Source organism: Engystomops pustulosus, chromosome 11 (assembly GCF_040894005.1).
Source record: "Engystomops pustulosus chromosome 11, aEngPut4.maternal, whole genome shotgun sequence".
Classification (NCBI taxonomy): Eukaryota; Metazoa; Chordata; class Amphibia; order Anura; family Leptodactylidae; genus Engystomops; species Engystomops pustulosus.
In genome coordinates, this window is record NC_092421.1 from 24,461,836 (window position 1) to 24,482,757 (window position 20,922).

At 40.9% G+C, this 20,922-nt stretch overlaps 1 protein-coding gene across 1 annotated transcript; it reads left to right on the forward strand.

Annotated features, from left to right (window-relative positions):
• The first annotated feature begins 845 nt into the window (after positions 1-845).
• Positions 846-19,905, forward strand: HELLS (helicase, lymphoid specific). Its single transcript, XM_072131043.1, has 22 exons — positions 846-1,005; positions 5,610-5,728; positions 6,374-6,496; positions 7,536-7,589; positions 8,106-8,142; positions 8,470-8,525; positions 8,621-8,662; positions 8,781-9,005; positions 10,751-10,933; positions 11,108-11,251; positions 11,334-11,530; positions 12,623-12,719; positions 12,822-12,983; positions 13,558-13,706; positions 13,795-13,933; positions 14,768-14,851; positions 14,925-15,044; positions 15,994-16,110; positions 16,493-16,652; positions 17,913-18,009; positions 19,425-19,501; positions 19,623-19,905. The coding sequence occupies exons 1-22, from the start codon at positions 969-971 to the stop codon at positions 19,700-19,702; spliced, it is 2,499 nt and encodes an 832-aa protein (XP_071987144.1). The 5' UTR covers positions 846-968; the 3' UTR covers positions 19,703-19,905.
• Positions 19,906-20,922: the final 1,017 nt, after the last annotated feature.

The following is a 20,922-nucleotide window of genomic DNA, read 5'->3' on the forward strand; positions in this document are numbered from 1 at the left end:
TCTTAGTGAAACGCGCCGGGTAAGTAAATGTGCCCCAATGACAGCTAGTCTGGAGTAGACCCCACGTAGCCCCCTTTTGCTGTGACAGCCTAAAAGGGAGCTATCCCTATAGAGGTTCCAATGCAGCATGGTGAAGGTCCTAGAGAAGGTCCTGCTCCCCTTCCTAAGAAGACTAAGTGATGATAATACTGGATTTGACCACAGAGAAGAGATGCAGGAGCCATGTATTACTGATAAGTCTGGGGGTCATAAAGATAAAAGGTTGAGGGTAGCGTGAAGGATTGATCTCTGACCACCATAACCTCTCCCTCTAGTGTAGCACCTATCCCTCACCCAGACGATGACCCCGATTCTCCCTAATGTTGTGCCCGTTATATAGAATGCAGGCTGCCTAACGAGCCCAAGTGAGAGGCTTCTTTTACTAGTGACACTTGACCTTTGTCTCTCTTCTGTGGAATTCCCAACAATATATAATTTTTAAGCACATTAAAATGGCTGGAAACTAGGTCAACCACTTGTGTGAACTGGCTTTAAGGTGTACAAAATGTACTCCACACACTATAACCATATAATATTATGGCTAGTAACTCGGTAGCGCCCGCCTATGCTCGTGCAGGTGACAGCCTCTCATGGGGGACACTACACATCACACACCCCTCCCTCTATAACTAAATCCTAATCCTGTGAAGCCGAATTCCCGCGCTTTTTTTTCTGCCTTTCTCTCAGGTATTTCCACTCCCTCTTTCCCCCTCCCCCTGCTCTCCTCCACCAATCACACTCGCTCAGGCTCCGCTCTCGCGTTGTTTCCATTCACTTATCGCGATATTTGCGGCGCTGTTCACGGCCGCGGCACAGCACATGAAAGGCAGTGGGCGTCGCTATTGAGACTTGTTATAGCAGCAGACCGGAGGTTTTGGCGCCAGTTCTGATTGACAAGATTTCCCGCTATACTAAGGAGCAGCAGCAGCATGCCTGTGGAAGAGTTGTCCTCCTGCGAGCAGCCAGGTAACTGTTCACACTTCTGCGGTTATGTCGGTTTTTTGATAAATGGAGTCGTTTTTATCTGTTGATAACCATGAAATATGATGAACACAGGGAATGTCTGTGCTTCACCTCAGCCAGCTCCTTTGTGCTTATAATATACTGACTAGTTATTTCTGTTTCTTGACTCCAAAACGGCAGAGCTTAGTGGGCTTATGTTCACATTGTGCGGTTTTGTAGCAATGAGTTTTTTTTATCAGAATTGACTGAATTATTTACAAAAGTTTGCTATATTTCCATAAGACTATAATGGAGTCTTCAGTTATTGTCTGGTTACACAATTGCTGTTTGGTGGATACAATGTTTATTGAATCTTCCATGTTACATCATAAACAGCTTTACCAATCTGACCGATCCAGATAGGACAGTGATGGCATACCTTTTAGACACAGAGTGCCCAAAATACGACCAAAACCCGTGTATTTTTTGCGACAATTTAAGCAGTAACTTATTACTCACAGGTTGAAATTGTATAGGCACCTGAGGACACCAATACAGTAGAAAGAAGAAGTTTGGATTATCATTGTAGCTTCCTTCTAGGGTCCTGGGCTGCGTGGGACTGTAAGAGGCCTTGAGTCCTGCCTGGTGAACCCTGCCCTGGGGTGATGGTGCGGGTGCCCATAGAGAGGGCTCTGAGTGCCACCTCAGGCATCCGTGCCATAGGTTCCCCACCATTGAGATGGGCACTAGTGTGTTTGTAGTTCCAGCGCACGGCATTTGATTGCATCTGTTACTTTTCACGTGGTTATACTGACATCACTACAGTGTTACAAATATAATAAAGTGATTCACAGACCAAACACTAGTGACCTCTACAGGCTCTCCCTGGTAGTGTTCTTGAACTATACTAAGGCTTCTCCTGTCCGTACATGGTGAATAATCATGAACTAGCAAATGCCATTGATTTGTAGATTTATTTATTCATTTTTTTTATCTTTAGTGTTGTAGTTCACTAATAGGGTTAGATTTGATTAATTTTATTCGGCTGACATAAATAAAGGTTAATTTTTAGACCAATGGGTTTCAGTGACGTCCTTAAAGGAAACCTACCACTTGTAGTGGCAGGTTTCCGATGGAAATACCGGGCACCAGCTCAGGGTGAGCTGGTGCCGGAGCTTATTTTAGTTAGTGTTTAGTGTTTTTAAACGTTATAGCTGGCGCAGGCAGGTACCCGCTCGGCACTTGCCGTGCATGCGGCTCTCATTCACTTCCTATGTAGCCGCGTGCACGGTAAGCGCCGAGCGCGTACCTGCCTGCGCCGGCTATAAAGTTTAAAAAGTGTTTTAAACCGCGATACTGCGGTTTAAAACACTAACTAAAATAAGCTCCGGCACCAGCTCACCCTGAGCTGGTGCTCGGTATTGCCATCGGAAACCTGCCACTGCAAGTGGTAGGTTTCCTTTAAGGACCTTTTTTGTAAATAATATGGCAACAAGAAGGGAACTAATCTGTTCAAACAAAATACCTTTTACTATTTATTTTTGAGCTGTGGGTTGGTTCTGTGTGAGCAAAGTCTGTTGCAAAGTTGAGAAATGGGTGGCGATCCTGGAGGAAGGAGTATCTAGTTAAAGGAAATCTGCCATCAGATTCAAGCATGGATAAACCAGGGACTCGTAGATCCAGTCACTGGGACTGTGTTAATATTCTTATTTATCCATGGCCTCTTTCTAAAATCAACGTTTAAAATTTTATGCTAAAGAGCCAGCAGGTCTCAGGGAGGGCATTACCAGAACCCCTCTGTTCTGCAGTCTGTAATGCATCCCAAGGACAAACGTGCATGTCCTGTTGCTTGTGAGGGAATGGCCAGTGTACCCCGGACTACTGGCTTAAACACACAGAAAGTACCCTTGTATTGTTTCTTAATGGGAAAAACCCACCACTCATACGTCCTTTCTGGAAATGCCCTAAGGCAGTGAAGGGCAACCTTTTGAGCTTGGTGTGTCAAAATTCGCCAAAAAACCGAGCATAACTCGGGTGGTGTGTCACCTTGAGAAAAAAAAACATAATTTTGTGATATTTATAGTTTAAATAACAAATATGTATAATTATTTAACTTCTAGGGTACTTTAACCCTAGGTTGTCTAAGTGATCCTACCATGTACCAGTATGGCAGTATATGGGGATTTTCCACATCATCTATTTATTACAATGTGCAAATCGCACACTGTAATAGATCGTTTCAATCAGACACGTGTGAAAAGCATAGTAACCTGCAAACTTTGTCATGACAGTTCACAGGTTATAGCTGTAACGATGTCTTGTATGTATGATGAGAGTGGTTGTCCTCCCTCATCCCTGCTGTGGAGATGGTCAGAGTAGAGGTGACCTATCACAACAACTCCCCCCAGCACAACTATCAGGAGCTGCAGAGGAGTTTCTGGAGTTGATGGTTGGGTCACCTCTCCTGGTGCTGAGCCCCGGGATGATACCTGTGCTGACTGGAGACACGAGGCACAGCTCACACAGGGGGAAGGGCCGGCCCAGTGGAGGAAGAGGAGGAGGAAGTGCTGTGAGCTCAGTGCATGGCAATCTCTCAGCCTCCCGGCTACTTCACCTGGCCTTGTAGGAGCCGAGGATGAAACTTAACTCTCCGGCAGCCGCGTGTCAATGAAAATGGCTGGGTGTGTCAGCACTGACACGCGTGTCATAGGTTAGCCATCACTGCCCTAAGGCTATCTACACATGCATTGCAGAAATGGAATCCTACTTTGGAAACTGTAGCAGATAAGTTATATTCTGACAATCTTAAATCTGCAACATACATTGGTGCATGACACCTCATGTGCAGAGGGCCTTTAGGTATATTCGCATATATCTGTGCTGTCCATCAGCAGTTTCATGCTTGAGCCAAGAAAAACTGATCACCACCTGCTGCACCCATAGGGTAAGTATGTGCATCATTTTTGCTGGCCAGGGAACATTCCCTTACATATTAAAAGGCAATTAACCCCTTATGGACACGCGCCATAATAGTATGGTGCGCAATGGTTGTGGGTACAGGGTGAGGGCTGAGCCCTCTCCATAGCCGGTAAGTCTTTGCTGCATATTGCATGATTGGTGGTAGCTTTGCCCTGTCATCGGGAAGCGCCGATCAGTTGCCATAACAGTCTCGGGTTTTCCAAAGACCTGAGGCTGTCTCGTTTTAACCCTTTCATTACAATGTGCAATCAGCACATACTGTAGTGTGGCAGTATATGGTTGGATCGATCAGACAGCCTAGGGTTAATGTAGCCTAAGGAGTCTGAAAAATCGTAAAAATTAAAAGTTTTAAAAAACCTAAATTCAAATTGCCCTTTCCCTAGTCATAAAAATGGTAGCAGTGAAAAGTCATCGAAAATAGCACACAATGACACCACCAACAGCTCTGTGCACAGAAGCATGAGTTATTAGTGGCAGAAGATGACAAAAACATTTGTTATCCAGCAACCAACAGGCACCAGATTTCTCTGCGGTCCCGTTCACCCTGGACCTTGTATATAAGATGACGGCTGATGACTGGGTCAAGCGACAGCAATCCCATTTATTATACAGGCAGTCCCCGGGTTACATACAAGATAGGGTCTGTAGGTTTGTTCTTAAGTTGAATTTGTATGAAGTCAGAACTGTATTTTTTTATCATTGTAATCCCAGCCAGAACTTTTTTGGTCTCTGTGACAATTTGATTTTAAAAATGTTGGATTGTCATAAGAATCAGGATTAACACTAAAGCTTCATTACAGACGCCTGTGATAACTGTTACAGCTGATCATTGTAGCCTAGGACTAAAGTACAATAAATTACCAATATCCAGAGGTCCGTTTGTAACTAGGGGTCGTATGTAAGTCAGGTGTTCTTAAGTAGGGGACCGCCTGTATTTTGTTCTATTCCCTTAAGAAGGATGGCTTGACCATTATATATTCTTTTACCTCATGTTACCCCATCATCCTCATAAACTGTAAGCTCTTGTGAGCAGGGACCTCACTCCTCTTGTTCCATATGAATGTTTGTGCTTTGTCATGTTTTATTATGTTTGTATTTGTCCCCTATGATTTGTAAAGTGCTACGTAATATGATGGCGCTATATAAATAAATATTATTATTATTATTATTATTATTAATATAAAAAACCCCCTTTTTTTTTTTGTTAATGTATGAAAACTTTATAAAACCTATACAAATTTGGTATCCCCATGATCATGCCGACCCAAAGAATAAAGTAGACTTGTCATTTGGGGCGCACAGTGAAAGCTGTAAAATCCAAGCCCACAATAAAACAACGGAAATGCATTTTTTTTTTTTCACTGCATTTGAAATTTATATTCCCACTTCCCAGTACACGGCATGGAACATTCAATACCATTACTATGAAGTGCAATTTGTAACGCAGAAAACAGGCCGTCACAGAGCTCTTTACGTGTAAAAATACAAAGTTAGAGATCTTTGAAGGTGGGGAGTGAAAACTGAAAAAAACAAAGGCAAGGTCATTAAGGGGTAAAGAAGTTTTTGTGGTTAAATTAAACTTTTTGAATTACTTTTTTCTTGTAGAAATGTTTGAAAAGGCAGTTTATAATGTGCCATTCTTCCCTTAGTTTCTCCAGAATCTGAGATGGATTCGTCACTTGATGGATTGATAACTGCAGATATGATAAAAGAAGAAGAAAAACTGGAGAAGGCAGCTGAAGCGGCAGAGCAAAGGATGTTGGAGAAGGTTAGTAAAATGTTTCTCTGGTCTCAAACTTGACTTCACAAGGATTGCCTATCCTACCAACTCTGGATTTTATGCATTGTATAACTTTGTAGCATGGTATTGAATGGCTTGATGCATAAACAACTTGCCTCTTCATTCATTTGGTAAGAATGGGAACCCCATGCTTGTGATCTCTGGGGTTCTTAAGTGACAAGTTAATAGCGAACCTTCATCTCTAGGGAGTGTCTCAGTGATGGAAACCCCACAGATCAGAAGAACAGGGACCTGTTGTACCCTGAAACAACGAGAGATGCCATACTCGACTTTATCCATGGAGATGAATACAGCAGTCTGTGCATCCACTCTCGTCATCTTTGGGTACAATGGGTCCTTGATTGGTGGAGGACCTAGTGGTTGGACTCCCACAAATCAAATTTGTATTTCCTAACCTATGATTATGGGATAACATCCAAAGCTGATACAAATGTCATTACAGAATTTCTTTTCAATTTTGCCTAAATGAAATCTCAAAAAAAGAGACAAGGCGAGCCTTCCATGATTGGATGCAGTCACATAAATTAAAATGTAAATTTAGATGAAAACTGGTCTAATGTTATGAATTTTTTTTTTTTTTTTTTTTTTAATCCTTCTGCTCATCTTGCACAGGCTCGTGTGTCTTGGGAAAGAGATTCTAATGAAATGCGGTTTAAACGACTTCAGCATTTACTAGAGAAAAGCAACATTTATTCTAAATTCCTTCTGACTAAAATGGAACAGCAACAACAAGAGGTATGCTACCTATGAGTATAGATATATGTAGAGTATTTTAATTACAAACTATGTTTTAATGAAAATTGTATATTTGCTATACCTGCATCTTTAGTTTTCTACTCATTCTTGAGCATCAATGAGTAGCGCAGCATTGTTTTAATCACTTCAAATGTGGAGCTCATTCACGTGAGCATTGTTTGCATTGTTCTGCTGTCAGGGTGGAATCGATGGCAAACTGTACATTGGACATGTGAATTGGGCCCCTAAACATAAGGTGGTGAATTAAAGGAAACCTACCACTTAAAAGTGGTAGGTTTTACACGCATATACATGGCACCAGCTCAGGGTGAGCTGGTGCCGGAGCATATTTTTGTTAGGAGAACAAAGCCCCTATTGCAGAATTATAAGTTATATTAATTTATAACTCTGCGCACCACACTTGGGCACCGCGCACCATGCCCGTGCGTGTGCCGCATTCTGAAGTGCTGGAGAGCGGTGACGTCACCGAGCTCTCCGGCACACGCGTGCGTGCGCAACTTGGCACAGGGAAACAGGCCGTGCTAAGTTGCGCAGGCGCGCGTGTGCCGGAGAGTTCGGTGACGTCACCGGCTCTCCAGCACTTCAGAATCCGGTGCATGCATGGTGCGCTGTGCCCAAGTGCGGTGCGCCGAGTTATAAGTTAATATAACTTATAATTCTGCAGTAGGGGCTTTATTCTCCTAACAAAAATATGCTCTGGCACCAGCTCACACTGAGCTGGTGCCATGTATATGTGTGTAAAACCTATCACTTTTAAGTGGTAGGTTTCCTTTAAGGTATATCTACTACTAGGCTTGCTTAGGAATCCAGTTAATAATGTGTCTGCATTCATCACAGTGATGGCACAGGTGCAGAATAAACACTTCTACTGTGCATAAGACACAGCTATCTGCTAAAGATAAAGGGTTATCAATATTTGTATGCTAGAAAACACTATGTTGGATACTGTCTGGTTCTAGCTGTAGTATTCTGGTGAATTATTGGTTTCATTTGTTTTTCCCCCCATGTATTTACCTAGGAGATTATAAGGAAGGCAAAACTAGAAAAAAAGAAACTAAATCAACCTGAGAAGGTATTGCAAATACTCGGCTATAAATATTTGTTTAGTGTTAAATTTTCATAATTTGGTGATTCTTGTTTCCTAAAAGCGTTTTCTTTAACTTAAAGGGGTTGGTCTACCTATATGAGAAAACAGATTTTGGTTCAACTGATGTTTAAAATAAAATGGTATCCATTATGTGTGTACAATAGGGGTATTGCATTTGAACCCATTATACCTCAATGACAGTGTACAGAAGCTTGACCCCTCCTCATAGATGTTGTGTAACATAATCACAGCTGTTAATCCAGATTTTGCAGTCAAATGAGGCATTGGCACCTAAAATGTCTGGGAACTTTGGGCATTACCATATTACCCACACCCATAGAAGATATTGCTGGCTGTTGTTTGAGTGATAGGGCCCGAAAGTAATAGGTTATTTCGTATCAACTCTAGTACATAAAAAATATCCTGGAGAAAATATGTTATATTATTTAAAAATCCTTTTAATGTGTGTTTTTTTTTTTTTTTTTTTGTTTTTTTTTTCAGGAAGAAAAAAAGTCCACATCTAAAACTGCCAAAACAAGTGAGCTTACAATGTTCCTAGTCGGGTTTGTAGAATTTTCTCACATGAGCTTATTAGATCTCTGTATACAGAGAGAGAAATCTAAAAATCATAGTTGCAAGTTGCCACTGTGCTCCCTTACCAATCAAATGGGAGGTCCCATTGTATTGGTAACTGTTCCTCTTTCAAAGTATATGTCCCATTAAACCCTCTACAGGGTATTGGCTTTGGCTTAAGGTCCCTATTTTTGCAGACATAGTCCATTATTGTCGGTATATGTGCAAGCTACTTAATGATTTTGGATTATAGGCATTGTATAGTAAAATTGGATATTTTTATTTCTTTCAGCAAAGAAAAGGCAGCGGGAAGAAACTTACAGCATTTCAGATGTTATGTCCAAGGAGGTAAGCTTAATTTCTTTTTCAGTTTTCACCTAAATGTTGTAATGTACACTTATGACATACATATTGACAGAGGTAATTTTGTATCTTTTCTTAAGGACATAATTTCTGCATCCAAAAAATGCAAGCAAGACTCTGAGGTATGTAGGCTGCACTGGGATTCCTTCTGTCTAGTCAATATTATTCCCCAATCATATTGTGTATAGTGTATCATTTTTATTCCCCTTAATAATCTTTATATTCCCCCAATCCTCACAGGATGATGTCGCTTCCAACAAATTAACTGCAGAAGACCTGGAGCGAAATGGAGATTCCAACTCTGTTATTAAAGACCGGCTTTCCCAAGCTGTGAGACAAAGTGCTAAACATCTTCTTGATCCTGAGAGAAAAGTGAATGGTCAGCCAGTTCCTTACCAGCAGCCGAAGTACTTCATTGGTGGTATAATGCGCTGGTACCAAATAGAAGGCATGGAGTGGCTCCGGGTAACTTTGACTTGTATTTCCATAATCGTAGTATATTGATATATACATTTTCAAAAAGTGTTAAGTAAAGATGCCGTTCAAAAGAGCACACTGGCTGTTTGTGTGAAAGTAGCCTTACAGCAGTGATGGCGAACTTTTTGGAGACGGAGTGCCTAAGCTACAACCAAAACCCACCTGTATGTCGCAAAGTGCCAACATGACAATTTAAGCAGTAACCTATTGATCCCTGCTGTATCACATGTTTTAATCGAATTGGTGTCCTGAGTTCACCAATACGATAGAAAGATGGAGAAATTTGGATTGTAACTTCCCTCCAGGGTCCCCTGAAGAGGAACAATCGGTTGACCCAGAGCAGGAGCTCAAATGACAATCCATCTCTATTCACACATTCTTGCTCCTCCTGTAGTCCTGGCAGCCAAGGATGTCACTTTAAGATAGTGTGGAGCATGGCACAGCATGGGCTGTATTGGACCACAGGAGAAAGCCTGGAATCATATCTGGCAAACTCTGTTGGGATGAAGGCCTGGCTGCCCACAGAAAGGGCTCTGAGTGCCACCTCTGGCACCCTTGCCATAGGTTTGCCACCACTGCCTTAAAGGACATCTACCACTAGGATCAAGGATTGTAAACCAAGTCCACTGACATACTGGTGTGTGTCATTTCTTGTAGGCTCCACTTTTTCTTTTAGGCTTCCAATGTCTGTTTTTTCAGGAAAAAAAAGCTTTAAAGGGCACCTACCACCACGGTTCTACCTATAAAGGTAGATCGGGTGGTAGGTGGATGTAAGGGACGTGAGGATTAGCTCTTTTTAGCGCTAATCCTCACGTCCCCGCTATTTTTTACTAAACTTACTTACTTATGCGGCTACTGGGGCGGACACGAGGCTACACAGCGCGGCTACTCCACGCTCCAGTAGCCACGTTACTCCTTCTACCCTGTGTGTGCGGCGCGCAGCATCGGACAAGCAGGAGTTCTGCGCAGTAGCTCCGGCCTCGGAGCTGTGGCTACTCAGCCGTGGACCTGCGTTCGGGCAGGTCGCTAGCATGCATGTCGGGCAAGGGCGCGCAGCTATGAGGAGCTGCGCACCGAACACACAGGGCAGGAGGAGTAACGTGGCTACTGGGGCGTGGAGTAGCCGCGCCGTGTAGCCTCATGCCCTGCTACTCCCCGCCCCCAGTAGCCGCATAAGTAAATTTACATATTAGTGGAATAAAGTTACGTAAAAGTTAGCGGGGACGTGAGGATTAGCTCTAAAAAGAGCTATCCTCGCGTCCCTTACATCCACCTACCACCCGATCTACCTTTATAGGTAGAATCGTGGTGGTAGGTTCCCTTTAAACGACATCTACCACAAGAATGAAAGACTATATGCAAATGAGCCTGAGCGGCTCCAGGATCCATTAACACCTATGGAGTCTGGAGCCCCTCAGACTCGTTTTGCATAATTTCAAAACCCTTGTTTTGTAAAAAAAAAAAAAAGGGCATAAGAATAGCAGATACTGCCAGAGGGGGCACGTGCCAGTATGTCAATGTGCTTGGTTTACAATCCTTCATTCTGGTGCTAGATGTCCTTTTTAATGTTGGAAACATTTTTTTTTTTTTTTTTTTTTCCCCAAGTGCCAAGTTTGTGAAACTGCAACTCCCAGCATGCTTTGTTCAATTTTGAAAACTGCTGAGCTAGTCAAAAGCTCTTTATTTTTGCTCAATGTATCATAATCTAATGCCATTTTTATTTTTGTTGACAGATGCTTTGGGAGAATGGTATCAATGGCATATTGGCTGATGAAATGGGTCTTGGAAAGACTGTGCAGTGTATTGCCACCATAGCAATGATGATTGAACGAGGTGTCCCAGGGCCTTTCTTTGTCTGTGGCCCTTTGTCTACTCTACCAAACTGGTTGTCAGAATTTAAGCGTTTTTGTCCTGAGGTAAAAATAAACATTATTATTTTTTTTTTCTTTTCTTTTCTTCACACGGGTTTAATTATTGGTAAACTTGTACCATAGAGGAAAGTTCTGGTGTTTTTATAGGCAATAACATGAAAGATACAAAGTGCTGGTTACATTTTGAATGAAAATAATGTTTTGTAACATCTTTGGCAGATTCCTGTACTTTTGTATCATGGAACACCACCGGAGCGCCGGGAGCTGGCAAAGAGGATAAACAAACGTGAAGGAACTTTGCAAGTTCATCCGGTCGTAATCACTTCTTTTGAGATTTCAATGAAGGATCGCCAAATTTTGCAGGTACATTCACTTGCAAATTGCCGCTTTGGTTGAGTCTTCAACTTGTGTTTGACTTTTTTTTTCTTTTTTTTTTCCCTTATAGCATAGATCCTGGAAGTACATGATTTTGGATGAAGGACATAGAATCAAAAATATGAACTGTCGCCTCATTAGGGAATTAAAGCAGTTTCGGTCAGACAACAAGCTACTTCTCACTGGGACACCGTTGCAGAACAATTTGGCAGAACTTTGGTCTCTCCTCAATTTTCTTTTACCTGAAGTTTTCGACGATCTCAGAAGGTGAAAACCTTATATTGCTAGTGTGACATAATTACTGTAAAGTGGAAATCCTAGTTTTCTCTTTATGGTTATGCATCATAAAGAGCTGCAACTTTGGGCAAGGAGTGGAAAAGGTGGCATTGGAGAAGTCCTTCAGCTCACTTGCAGGAGGCCCCGAAATGCTGTTACGAGCAAGTGGATATGTGTGTTTGATTTTTATAGCTTGTAGCATCTTCAAATGCGCAGTTGTCTAGATTCAGAAGAACAGATTATAATATATACTTTTTTTTTTTTTTTTTTTTTTACGCTAGTGCAACAAAAGGTGGGGCAGGATTTATATGTATGGGTCTTGGCTATTGACAACACTCCCTTCCATAGAGAATATACAGCTGCCATATTCCTATGGCTGTCTGTATGTAGAAAGCACTTTACAAAAAGTGTCATCAATGACCGGTAAATTGTAACCCAGAATTTACTACTTTTGCAAGGCACCGGAGAGTCTATTGTGGAAATCAAGCTTTAATATACCAACAATCGCATATAGAAACAACTAACGGTCTGCAAGGGAATGGCCTAGAAATTCCTTAACTGCTTACATTTTGCAGCATATATCCCTCAGAGAAGTCAAACTGTGTTTAACATGCCAACAGATGTCACTGTAAGGTAAACTAACAAACTGTCTCCTTGGCTCCGTCCAAAAAATTTTTTTGGACGCTTAGTGTTACAATTGTGCTATATCTGATGACATCTGGTTTGTTATGAATGCAGTTTGTAACTTATTCAAGGAATCTATGCTGCAAAATCTAAACAGTTACTAAGGGATTTTTATGCAATCATTATTTTATTTATTTATTTTTTTTTGTGGTGTGTTATAGCTGGATTTCCACAATAGACCCTTTTGTTGCCTTGCAAAGTAAAGTCTGTGTTCCAATTTATTGGGCATCACTGAATTTTTTTTTTAATTTGTAAAAGGCTACAGACAGTTGTTCTAAGGACTTCAACACTTTAACTGTGTCCGCTTAATAATATCAATGTCAAATCACAACCCTAAAAGGATTTTTTTTTTTTTTTTTTTTGTTTTAATTAACTTTTCTTCTTTCTCTTCCCCTTTAGCTTTGAGTCCTGGTTTGATATTGCTGGTATATCACAGAATGCAGAAGACCTTATAGCTAAGGAAAGAGAACAGAACATTTTGCATATGCTGCACCAGGTATTGAATGTTTGCACTCTTATGAAGAAAAAAAGTTGTTGCATAAGACAAAATATTTCTAACAGCTTTGTTGCAGAACTGATATTTTCTCTTTGTAAATAGATTCTTACACCTTTTCTATTAAGAAGACTGAAGAGTGATGTAGCATTAGAAGTTCCTCCAAAGAGGGAAGTCGTAGTGTATGCTCCACTAACAAAGAAACAAGAGACTTTCTACACAGCTATCGTAAACCGGACTATTGTGCAAATGCTGGGAAAGGAGAAGGTACATGATTTGTGGCTTTATATATATTTTTTTTTTTTTTTTGTTTAGAAGAACCCTTTCCTACAACTTTATCACCACTTTCTAAGAAGTTGGCATGTATGGAATAATTTATCTACTTGGTGGCAGCTACAAACAGTCTCACCTTTTTAAGGCGGTGGTCCATCCGCTATGTTTAACAATAAAGTTTTCCCTTATTCACTGCAATGGGGATAAGTTGGGGGTGGGGGGTGTTAGTGTTGGGACCCCCACAATGTGCCGGGTGCCCTCAAATGAACAGAGCAGTGGGTTGCACAGGGGGCCTGCTGTTCTAGTCATATCTGGCGCTGACTGCGATTTGTCTACCAGTCTAAGCTATTTCGGTGAGTACCATAGACTGGAGCTGCGGTACTAACCTGCTGCAATCATTTGGGGTCAAACACTCACAAATTCTTTGTTAGTCACACAACTGGGACAGTCATGATCATCAACTTTGATTTTTCCTGAACAAAGCCATTAAAAGCTCATTTAAGCTCAAGGCAAAAACATTTTATTTGTCAAGCTTAAAGGCTTTCTCTTCTGATATTTAATATTGTAGTCTTCAGAAAGCTTAATTGTGGATTCCAAAGGAAGAGGAAGAAGGAAAAGTCGTAAAGTAGTGAATTACAATGAAAAGGAGACTCCAGATGAGATTGAACTACTTATTAAAAACATGATGAAGCAGCCGGTAGAAGTGGAGAAAGAAAGGTACGCTTCTGGATATAGCGGTGCAGATTCTGTAATTGGAGATGGGTTAGTTCAGCCAATTCTAAAATTGACTAATCTTCACCCACAGTCTTGCAATAGATGTTGCCATGCCAGTAGATGCAGAGGTAAAACTGCAAATGAGAAACACCATGATGCTACTACGAAAATGTGTCAACCATCCATATCTGATTGAATATCCTCTTGATCCATATACTCAAGAATTTAAGGTAAGGGGTTTTTGTTTAATGCTAAAATTCTAAGGGTCATGTCATTGGCCAATGCATGATTTGCCCTCACTACTGCCTTTCCTTAATTTTACATCTTGACTTTGTTTCAACACTCTTCCCTCCATTGAATAACATTTTATGGGAAGTAATTTGTTTGGATGCAAATTGGTGAAATAACCCCCAAAAATACAAATTTGGGGGTCTCATCGGTATTGTAATGGAATGAAGAAAACTCATTACTTGCTGAAAAACCTTGTGCCCTTGAAAGGGTTTTTCATTATACTTTAAGCAATACCTTAATCACTGACAACCTTCATTTTTGCTTTATAAGACTTCACCTTATTTAGAATTTTTTTTTCATACAATCCATATAAGCTGAAAGTAAAACCATAGCAAATGTAGGCTGTAGGCTTCGTCATGGTTTTATGACTTTAAAGAAGACCTGTCGGGTCAATAAAACACATATTAAAGCAAGCAGCTCCCTAGCCCTCCACCACTTTTTGGTACGTTCTGATAAAGCAATAGATTGAACAGCGCTGAACTTGGGAAGTGGTCTGATAGGACCTAGCTTACAGTGGTTCGACGTATTCATGAGGGGGCAGTCAGTGGCACTGCTCTCTACAACTTCAGGGGCACAGATCAGAAAGAGTGTGATTTGGGTCATCAGGAGTGCCTGGGGAGGTGAATACACTTCTTTAAAAAAACAAAAACAAACCCTGCTCCATCCCTCCATTTCCCCCCCCCCCCCCCCCATCTCAAGCAAAACCTTCATCCATATAAAAATCATATCATGGTGCTGAAACACTAAATCGAATTTGTTCTTTTTTACCCCAGGTAGATCAAGAACTGGTCAATAGTTCAGGAAAGTTCTTAATCCTTGATCGTATGCTGCCAGAGTTGAAGAAGAGGGGACACAAGGTAAGAAATCGGCTGTAAGACTAAGGTGTGTGTATCCTCCTCCCATTTAATTTTATTTCTACCTCTTTTATAGGTATTGATGTTTTCCCAGATGACCATGATGTTGGATATATTAATGGACTACTGCTACTTTAGGAAGTTTAAGTTTTGCAGGCTGGATGGATCAATGTCTTTTTCCGAAAGAGAAGAAAATGTAAGACGCTCCACATAATTGTATCTCGTTTCCTCCATTTTTTTAATATACCGTATAAGCTGAGTTTTTCAGCACAAAAAATGTGCTGAAAAACCTCGCCTCAACTTATACACAAGTCAATACATCACTTAAAAAAAAAAAAAAAAAAAAACTTTTATACTCTCCCTCCAGCGGCTCCACTTCTGGCTTCCGCGCCTGTCTTCTTTCTTCTGTGCCATGTGTACTGCTGACGTTTTACTATGCGCCGGGCGGGAGAAAACATGAAGCCAGAAGAGGAGCCGTGCTGACATCGGGGAGCCGTTATAGTGGTCATTAAAGGAAACCTACCAGTTAGAATGGCAGGGGTAAGCAGTAAGTACCGAGCACCAGCTCAGGGTGAGCTGGTGCCGGTGCTTACTTTCGATAGTGTTAATAACCGCTATATTGCGGTTTTAACACTGTTTAAACTTTAGAGCAGAAGAGGCTTCGGCGCTGCGTGCGGACGATCGTGCCTACATAGGAAATGCCGGAGAGGTTGCGACCGCGCGCAGCGCCGAAGCCTCTTCTGCTCTAAAGTTTAAACAGTGTTAAAACCGCAATATAGCGGTTATTAACACTAACGAAAGTAAGCACCGGCACCAGCTCACCCTGAGCTGGTGCTCGGTACTTACTGCTTACCCCTGCCATTCTAACTGGTAGGTTTCCTTTAAGTTAATTTGCAAACTGAATGGAAAATATATATTACTATGCAGTACAAGTTTTTATTACTTTAACCCTCTCAAAACTAAAAATTGCTACTATTTTGTGTATGTGGAAGTCGCCATCCTTTGGCATTGGGTCTAATTACTCATACATGGACCCTAACTTGGTCAACTTCATATGGATGCACTACAGCTTTATAACGTTCTGTTACATCATAAATTCTAAGCTGGATAACTTAACTTTTTGTAATTTTTTTTTTTTTTCGAAGATGAGAGAATTTAACACTGACCCCGAAGTGTTCATTTTCCTGGTTAGCACACGTGCAGGAGGGCTGGGAATCAATTTAACAGCAGCAGATACGGTTATCATTTATGACAGTGATTGGGTAAGTGTTGTGGAAGTATGGCCTGATCTGTGTCTACCACGGTTGTTAGACTGTTTTGCATCATAAATCTATATGATGCAAGGACTCCCTCCACTGCCCTGTCCTTAATAACTGACCTGTGCATGAGTTGGGGCCTTGGCATAAGTGCCTGGAAAAACCACCTTTAAAGACCTGTGATAAAATTGTATTAACCAAGTTTCTTTAGGAATGTATATGAAGTTAGGCATATGCAATTTGAAATGGGTAAAACGGTGCTTAAAGAAAACTTGTTGCGGAGTAAACAAAGCGTAATGACATGTGAAATGGTCCTTATTGAATACATTTAACATTTTGCATTCTGTAGAATGAAGTTGTGATTGTGTACACTTAACATTCTCTCTAGAACCCTCAGGCAGACTTACAGGCTCAGGACAGATGTCACCGCATTGGTCAGACAAGGCCAGTAGTCGTGTACCGGCTGGTGACGGCTAATACCATTGACCAGAAAATTGTAGAGAGAGCTGCTGCTAAAAGGAAACTAGAAAAGTTGGTGATTCACAAAAGTAAGTTTGACTTTTTTTATTAGTTGTATCCTTAACTGCTTCCCTGTTTCATTTTAACCATATTGACGTCTGTAACTTCATACTTTGGCGTAAGGTGTCCTTTTCTGAGATACAGGCTGACATTCTTATGTGCTAGGTAGTTGGCTGGCTAACTGTATGCGGGTGGAAGCTATGACAATTCATTTTCAACCCTAAGCTTATGTTTACTAATTTCGAAAATCTTCCGGTACTTCACATCTTGGAAAAGTATGTCTTCATTGGGGCATTTAAAATACACATCTACACCACAAAAGAATAAGACTGACACATTTCGAGCTAACTGCTATAGTCATAACAAGAAGTAGATAAAACAAACATTTTAACATACAATAAATAAATTCCTGACCAATAAACAAGCAGATGACATAATTTCCTTTGCACATTGTTCAGAAGGACCGAGTGGATGGAAAACACAAAATGGATACACTGATTGTGCTACAGTACTGTTTAGACAGAAAAACAAGCAAGTATATAAATAGTAGATTTTCGTATAAATCTTTGCAACGTCATTTATCCTGAACTTCATATCACTATTCATATATCCACCATTTCATTATGTATGAACTAGAATTAGGAACTCTATAATCGCGCTTGCGTTACGCTAGTTCTCATGTTTTGATGTAAATCAATGACGTTGGATATTATGTATAAATCTTTTCAAAAATCTATATACTTGCGTTTTCTGTCTGAACAGTACTGTAACACATATTTGGTGAATGTTGGTGAATCCATTTTGTGTTTTCCATCCACTCGGTCCTTCTGAACAATATGCAAAGCAAATTATGTCATCTGCTTCTTGTTTATTGGTCAGGAATTTATTCATTGTATGTTAAATGTTTTATTCACTTCTTGTTATGACTAAGAGCGGTTAGTTTGAAATGTGTCAGTCTTATTCTTCTGTGGTGTATACATGGATTTTAACGCTCCAATAAAGTCCTACATTTCGAAGATGTGAAGTGCCGGAAGGCTTTTCTAAATTTGGTGATTTATACAAGCGCCGCCCCGGTGAGCCTACCGTGCACACACTTCCTGGATGGCTGTTGATTGAGCTGGCGTTGGAGATTTGCACTCTGTGCTAAGCTTGTGTTCGGTTCAATAGATTTACCTAGTTATAAAGGGCCTCTTCTTGCTTGGCCAGCTTATACTAGAGTGTGTACAGCACTGTTCTGGAGGATTGTTAATTTTTAATCATTTACTTTTTTTTTTTTTTTTTTTACACAGATAAATTCAAAGGTGGCCAAACTGGGATGAATGTGTCCAAAAGTTGTCTGGATCCTAAGGAACTGCTTGAATTGCTCAAGTCTCGGGATCATGAAAGGTAGAAATCTATGAAGTCCATGCTATCTGATACTTCCCAATACCGACACATCTGAATCTGAGAAAGCTGCCGTTTTGAAAGTTTATGGCAGTGTGGGGGGGTGTGTGGTTTTTTTTTGTTTTTTTTCCCTATGCCCCTGGGGACCCTCCTCATTATATATACAGGGCACAAAGGCTATTACCTTGGGTGAGCCTGTGTGGATAATCTCCAACAGAGCAGCACTGTACTCCTGTTTTCCCCAGAAGTCACAAGGATGACATGTACGTGTCACTTCATACAGTGGTAAAAAAAAAAAGTTCACACTCATAATGTAAAGTAAATTTTCCATGAAAACCCATTATGATAAACAATGGACACTAGATCCAGGCACCATGACTGTGCTAAACTTCTATTTGTTATCCACGGCTTTCTTCTAAAATCGACTTCTAAATTGATGCGAATGAGCCTGAAGGGCTCTGGGTGGGGAATTAAGAGTCCTTCCCACGTTCCTGCTGCAGCAAGATTACATCGGGCAAAGTGAGTGGAAAGTGCTGGCGGGAAGCACAAACAGCCTTTGAAACTACAGAACATAAGGGGTCTGCCGCTCCCAGGGCCCTTCTGAATCATTAGCATTGCATCTACCCAGTAGTGTGTTGGGTTAACCCCTTAATGACAACGCCTCAAAAGGCTTTTAATACCAGGCATTTTTAGGAACTTTTTTTTCTCTCTGCTCTTAACTGAATACTTTGTAAATCTTTCATAAAGCTGTACTGCTAAAATATACATTTGAAAAAGTATTCTTGCAGAAACTTAAATTACAGGCAGTCCCCGGGTTAAGAACAAACCTATGGAACCCATCTTGTACGTAAGTTGAATTTGTATGCAAGTCGAAACTGTATATTTTATAATTGTAGTTCCAAATTTTTATTTTTTTTTTGACAATTGGAGTTTCAAAATTTTTTGCTGTAATTGGACCAAGAATTATCAATAAAGCTTCATTAGACACTTTTAAACTGATTATTGCAGCCTGGGACTATAATAAAGCATCCAGAGAGCTTCCCCAGAGGTCACAGTGGGCAGAGGGGTCCGTCTGTAACTATGGGTCATCTGTAAGTCGGGTGTCCTTAAGTAGGGGACCGCCTGTAATTCGTCATGCCAAACTCCAACAATCCTCACTTGGAAATATTTTTAACATTCATTTTCTTCCAGTTAAAAAATTGAAAACAGAAAACCTTGCCATAGTCACCTCTGTTTTGCCCCAGACCATATGTTGTATATAAAAACCACCCCCCACTCTAGGGCATTAATTTATAGTGGTCATAATGAGTTAATTTGGAAACTAAAAGGAAAAAAATGTATATTATGCAGTACAAGTTTTTGTATCTTCAATAAATTTTATTTATTTATTTATTTTTTTTCCTTCTTTCAATAATCAGAGAAGTGAAGGGATCTAATGGAAAAGCAATCAGTGACAAAGACCTAGAGCTTTTGCTGGACAGAAGCGATCTTATTGGTAAGTAACTTTTTAGGATTCAACTTGTAGTGTGTTTTGCTTTTGTTTTGATGTTAATTTCCATTGACAAATGCCTTGTATATAAAAAAAAATGTAACAAACCATCTTATTTTCTTTACAGCACAAATGAAAAATAACCAACCACAAGGAAAGAAGGGGCTCTTTTCCATTGTAGAAGATGCTGAAGAAGTCGAAGTGTGACTCCTGCTTTTTAACAACATGCTAACTAAGACAAATTAGTGATTTTTAATTTTGAGCGCTTGCTTATTGAGACTTTTTGAACCTAGTAAACCTTTTGTTCTTTTGGATTGGTGTAATTGCACTTTTATTGCCTTAATCTTCCTATGGAAGTTATTTCTTTGTTTGTATGTTGAAAGCTAATAAATAAATGTTTAATATTTCAATTCCATGTGATTTTCATGCATTCCAACCCCCCCCCCCCCCTGTAGAATGTAGCCATAGTTGAGATGGAACCTCCCTGGGGATGCTGTGATGCTACAAATGGCTCCTAGTTATCATGTTGCCCAGTATTTCTGCCCTTTGAGCTGGCTGCCATTGGTCAAGGGTGTACGTATGTGGAGGGGGGAGGGAGGGGCGGTTCTAGAACAGTTGTCTGATGACCGCCACTTCCCATGTAGGCGGCGTCCTGAGTCTCTCTCCCTGTGCAACAAAACAGCATCTGTGCTCCAGTTCTGGTGAAACTGGAAGTGTGGTGCTTACTGGGGTCCCAGGTGACGGGAGTTTTGATAAGCAGGAGCTTGCACAATGGTTACCTTTTTTTCCACCTCCAGTCACAGAATCCTTCTGAATCCTTCTGAAGTGCATTTCTGCCTATTTTCTTCTGGCCACGACCTGGTTTGTATCCTTTTTCACCACTACCTGCTCTGAGTTTAGATGAAGGGGAAGAGTCTTTTGATTTGGTTAGGGACCCTACTATGGTATGATTGTTGGTTCCTTTATGGTGGTGAGTATGGCATTAACCTGGCTCAAATAAATTGGTTCTGATGGCATCTTATGTATATTGTATTCTAGAGGGAAGAGACCCCTTGTAGAAAGTCTTCCTTGCCATTCAAGGACTAAAGTCCTTAGGGACCCTATGGATAAGCGGGCAGAAAGTTTTCATTGCTCATGTGAATCCTCATGGGCAGCATTTAAAGGGAACCTACCACCACAAATCTACCTATAAAGGTAGATCGGGTGGTAGGTGGATCAATGGGACGTGAGGATAGCCCTTTTAAGGTCTAATCCTCACATCCCCACACTTTTTTGTTAACTTTTATTAGACTTTTATGCAAATTTACTTATATGGCTACTGGGGCGTGGAGTAGCCGCATCTGAGGTTACACGAGGCGGCTACTCCACGCCCCGGTAGCCTCTTTTCCCCTCCTACTCACCATCTTCGGCGCGTAGCTGCGCGCCCT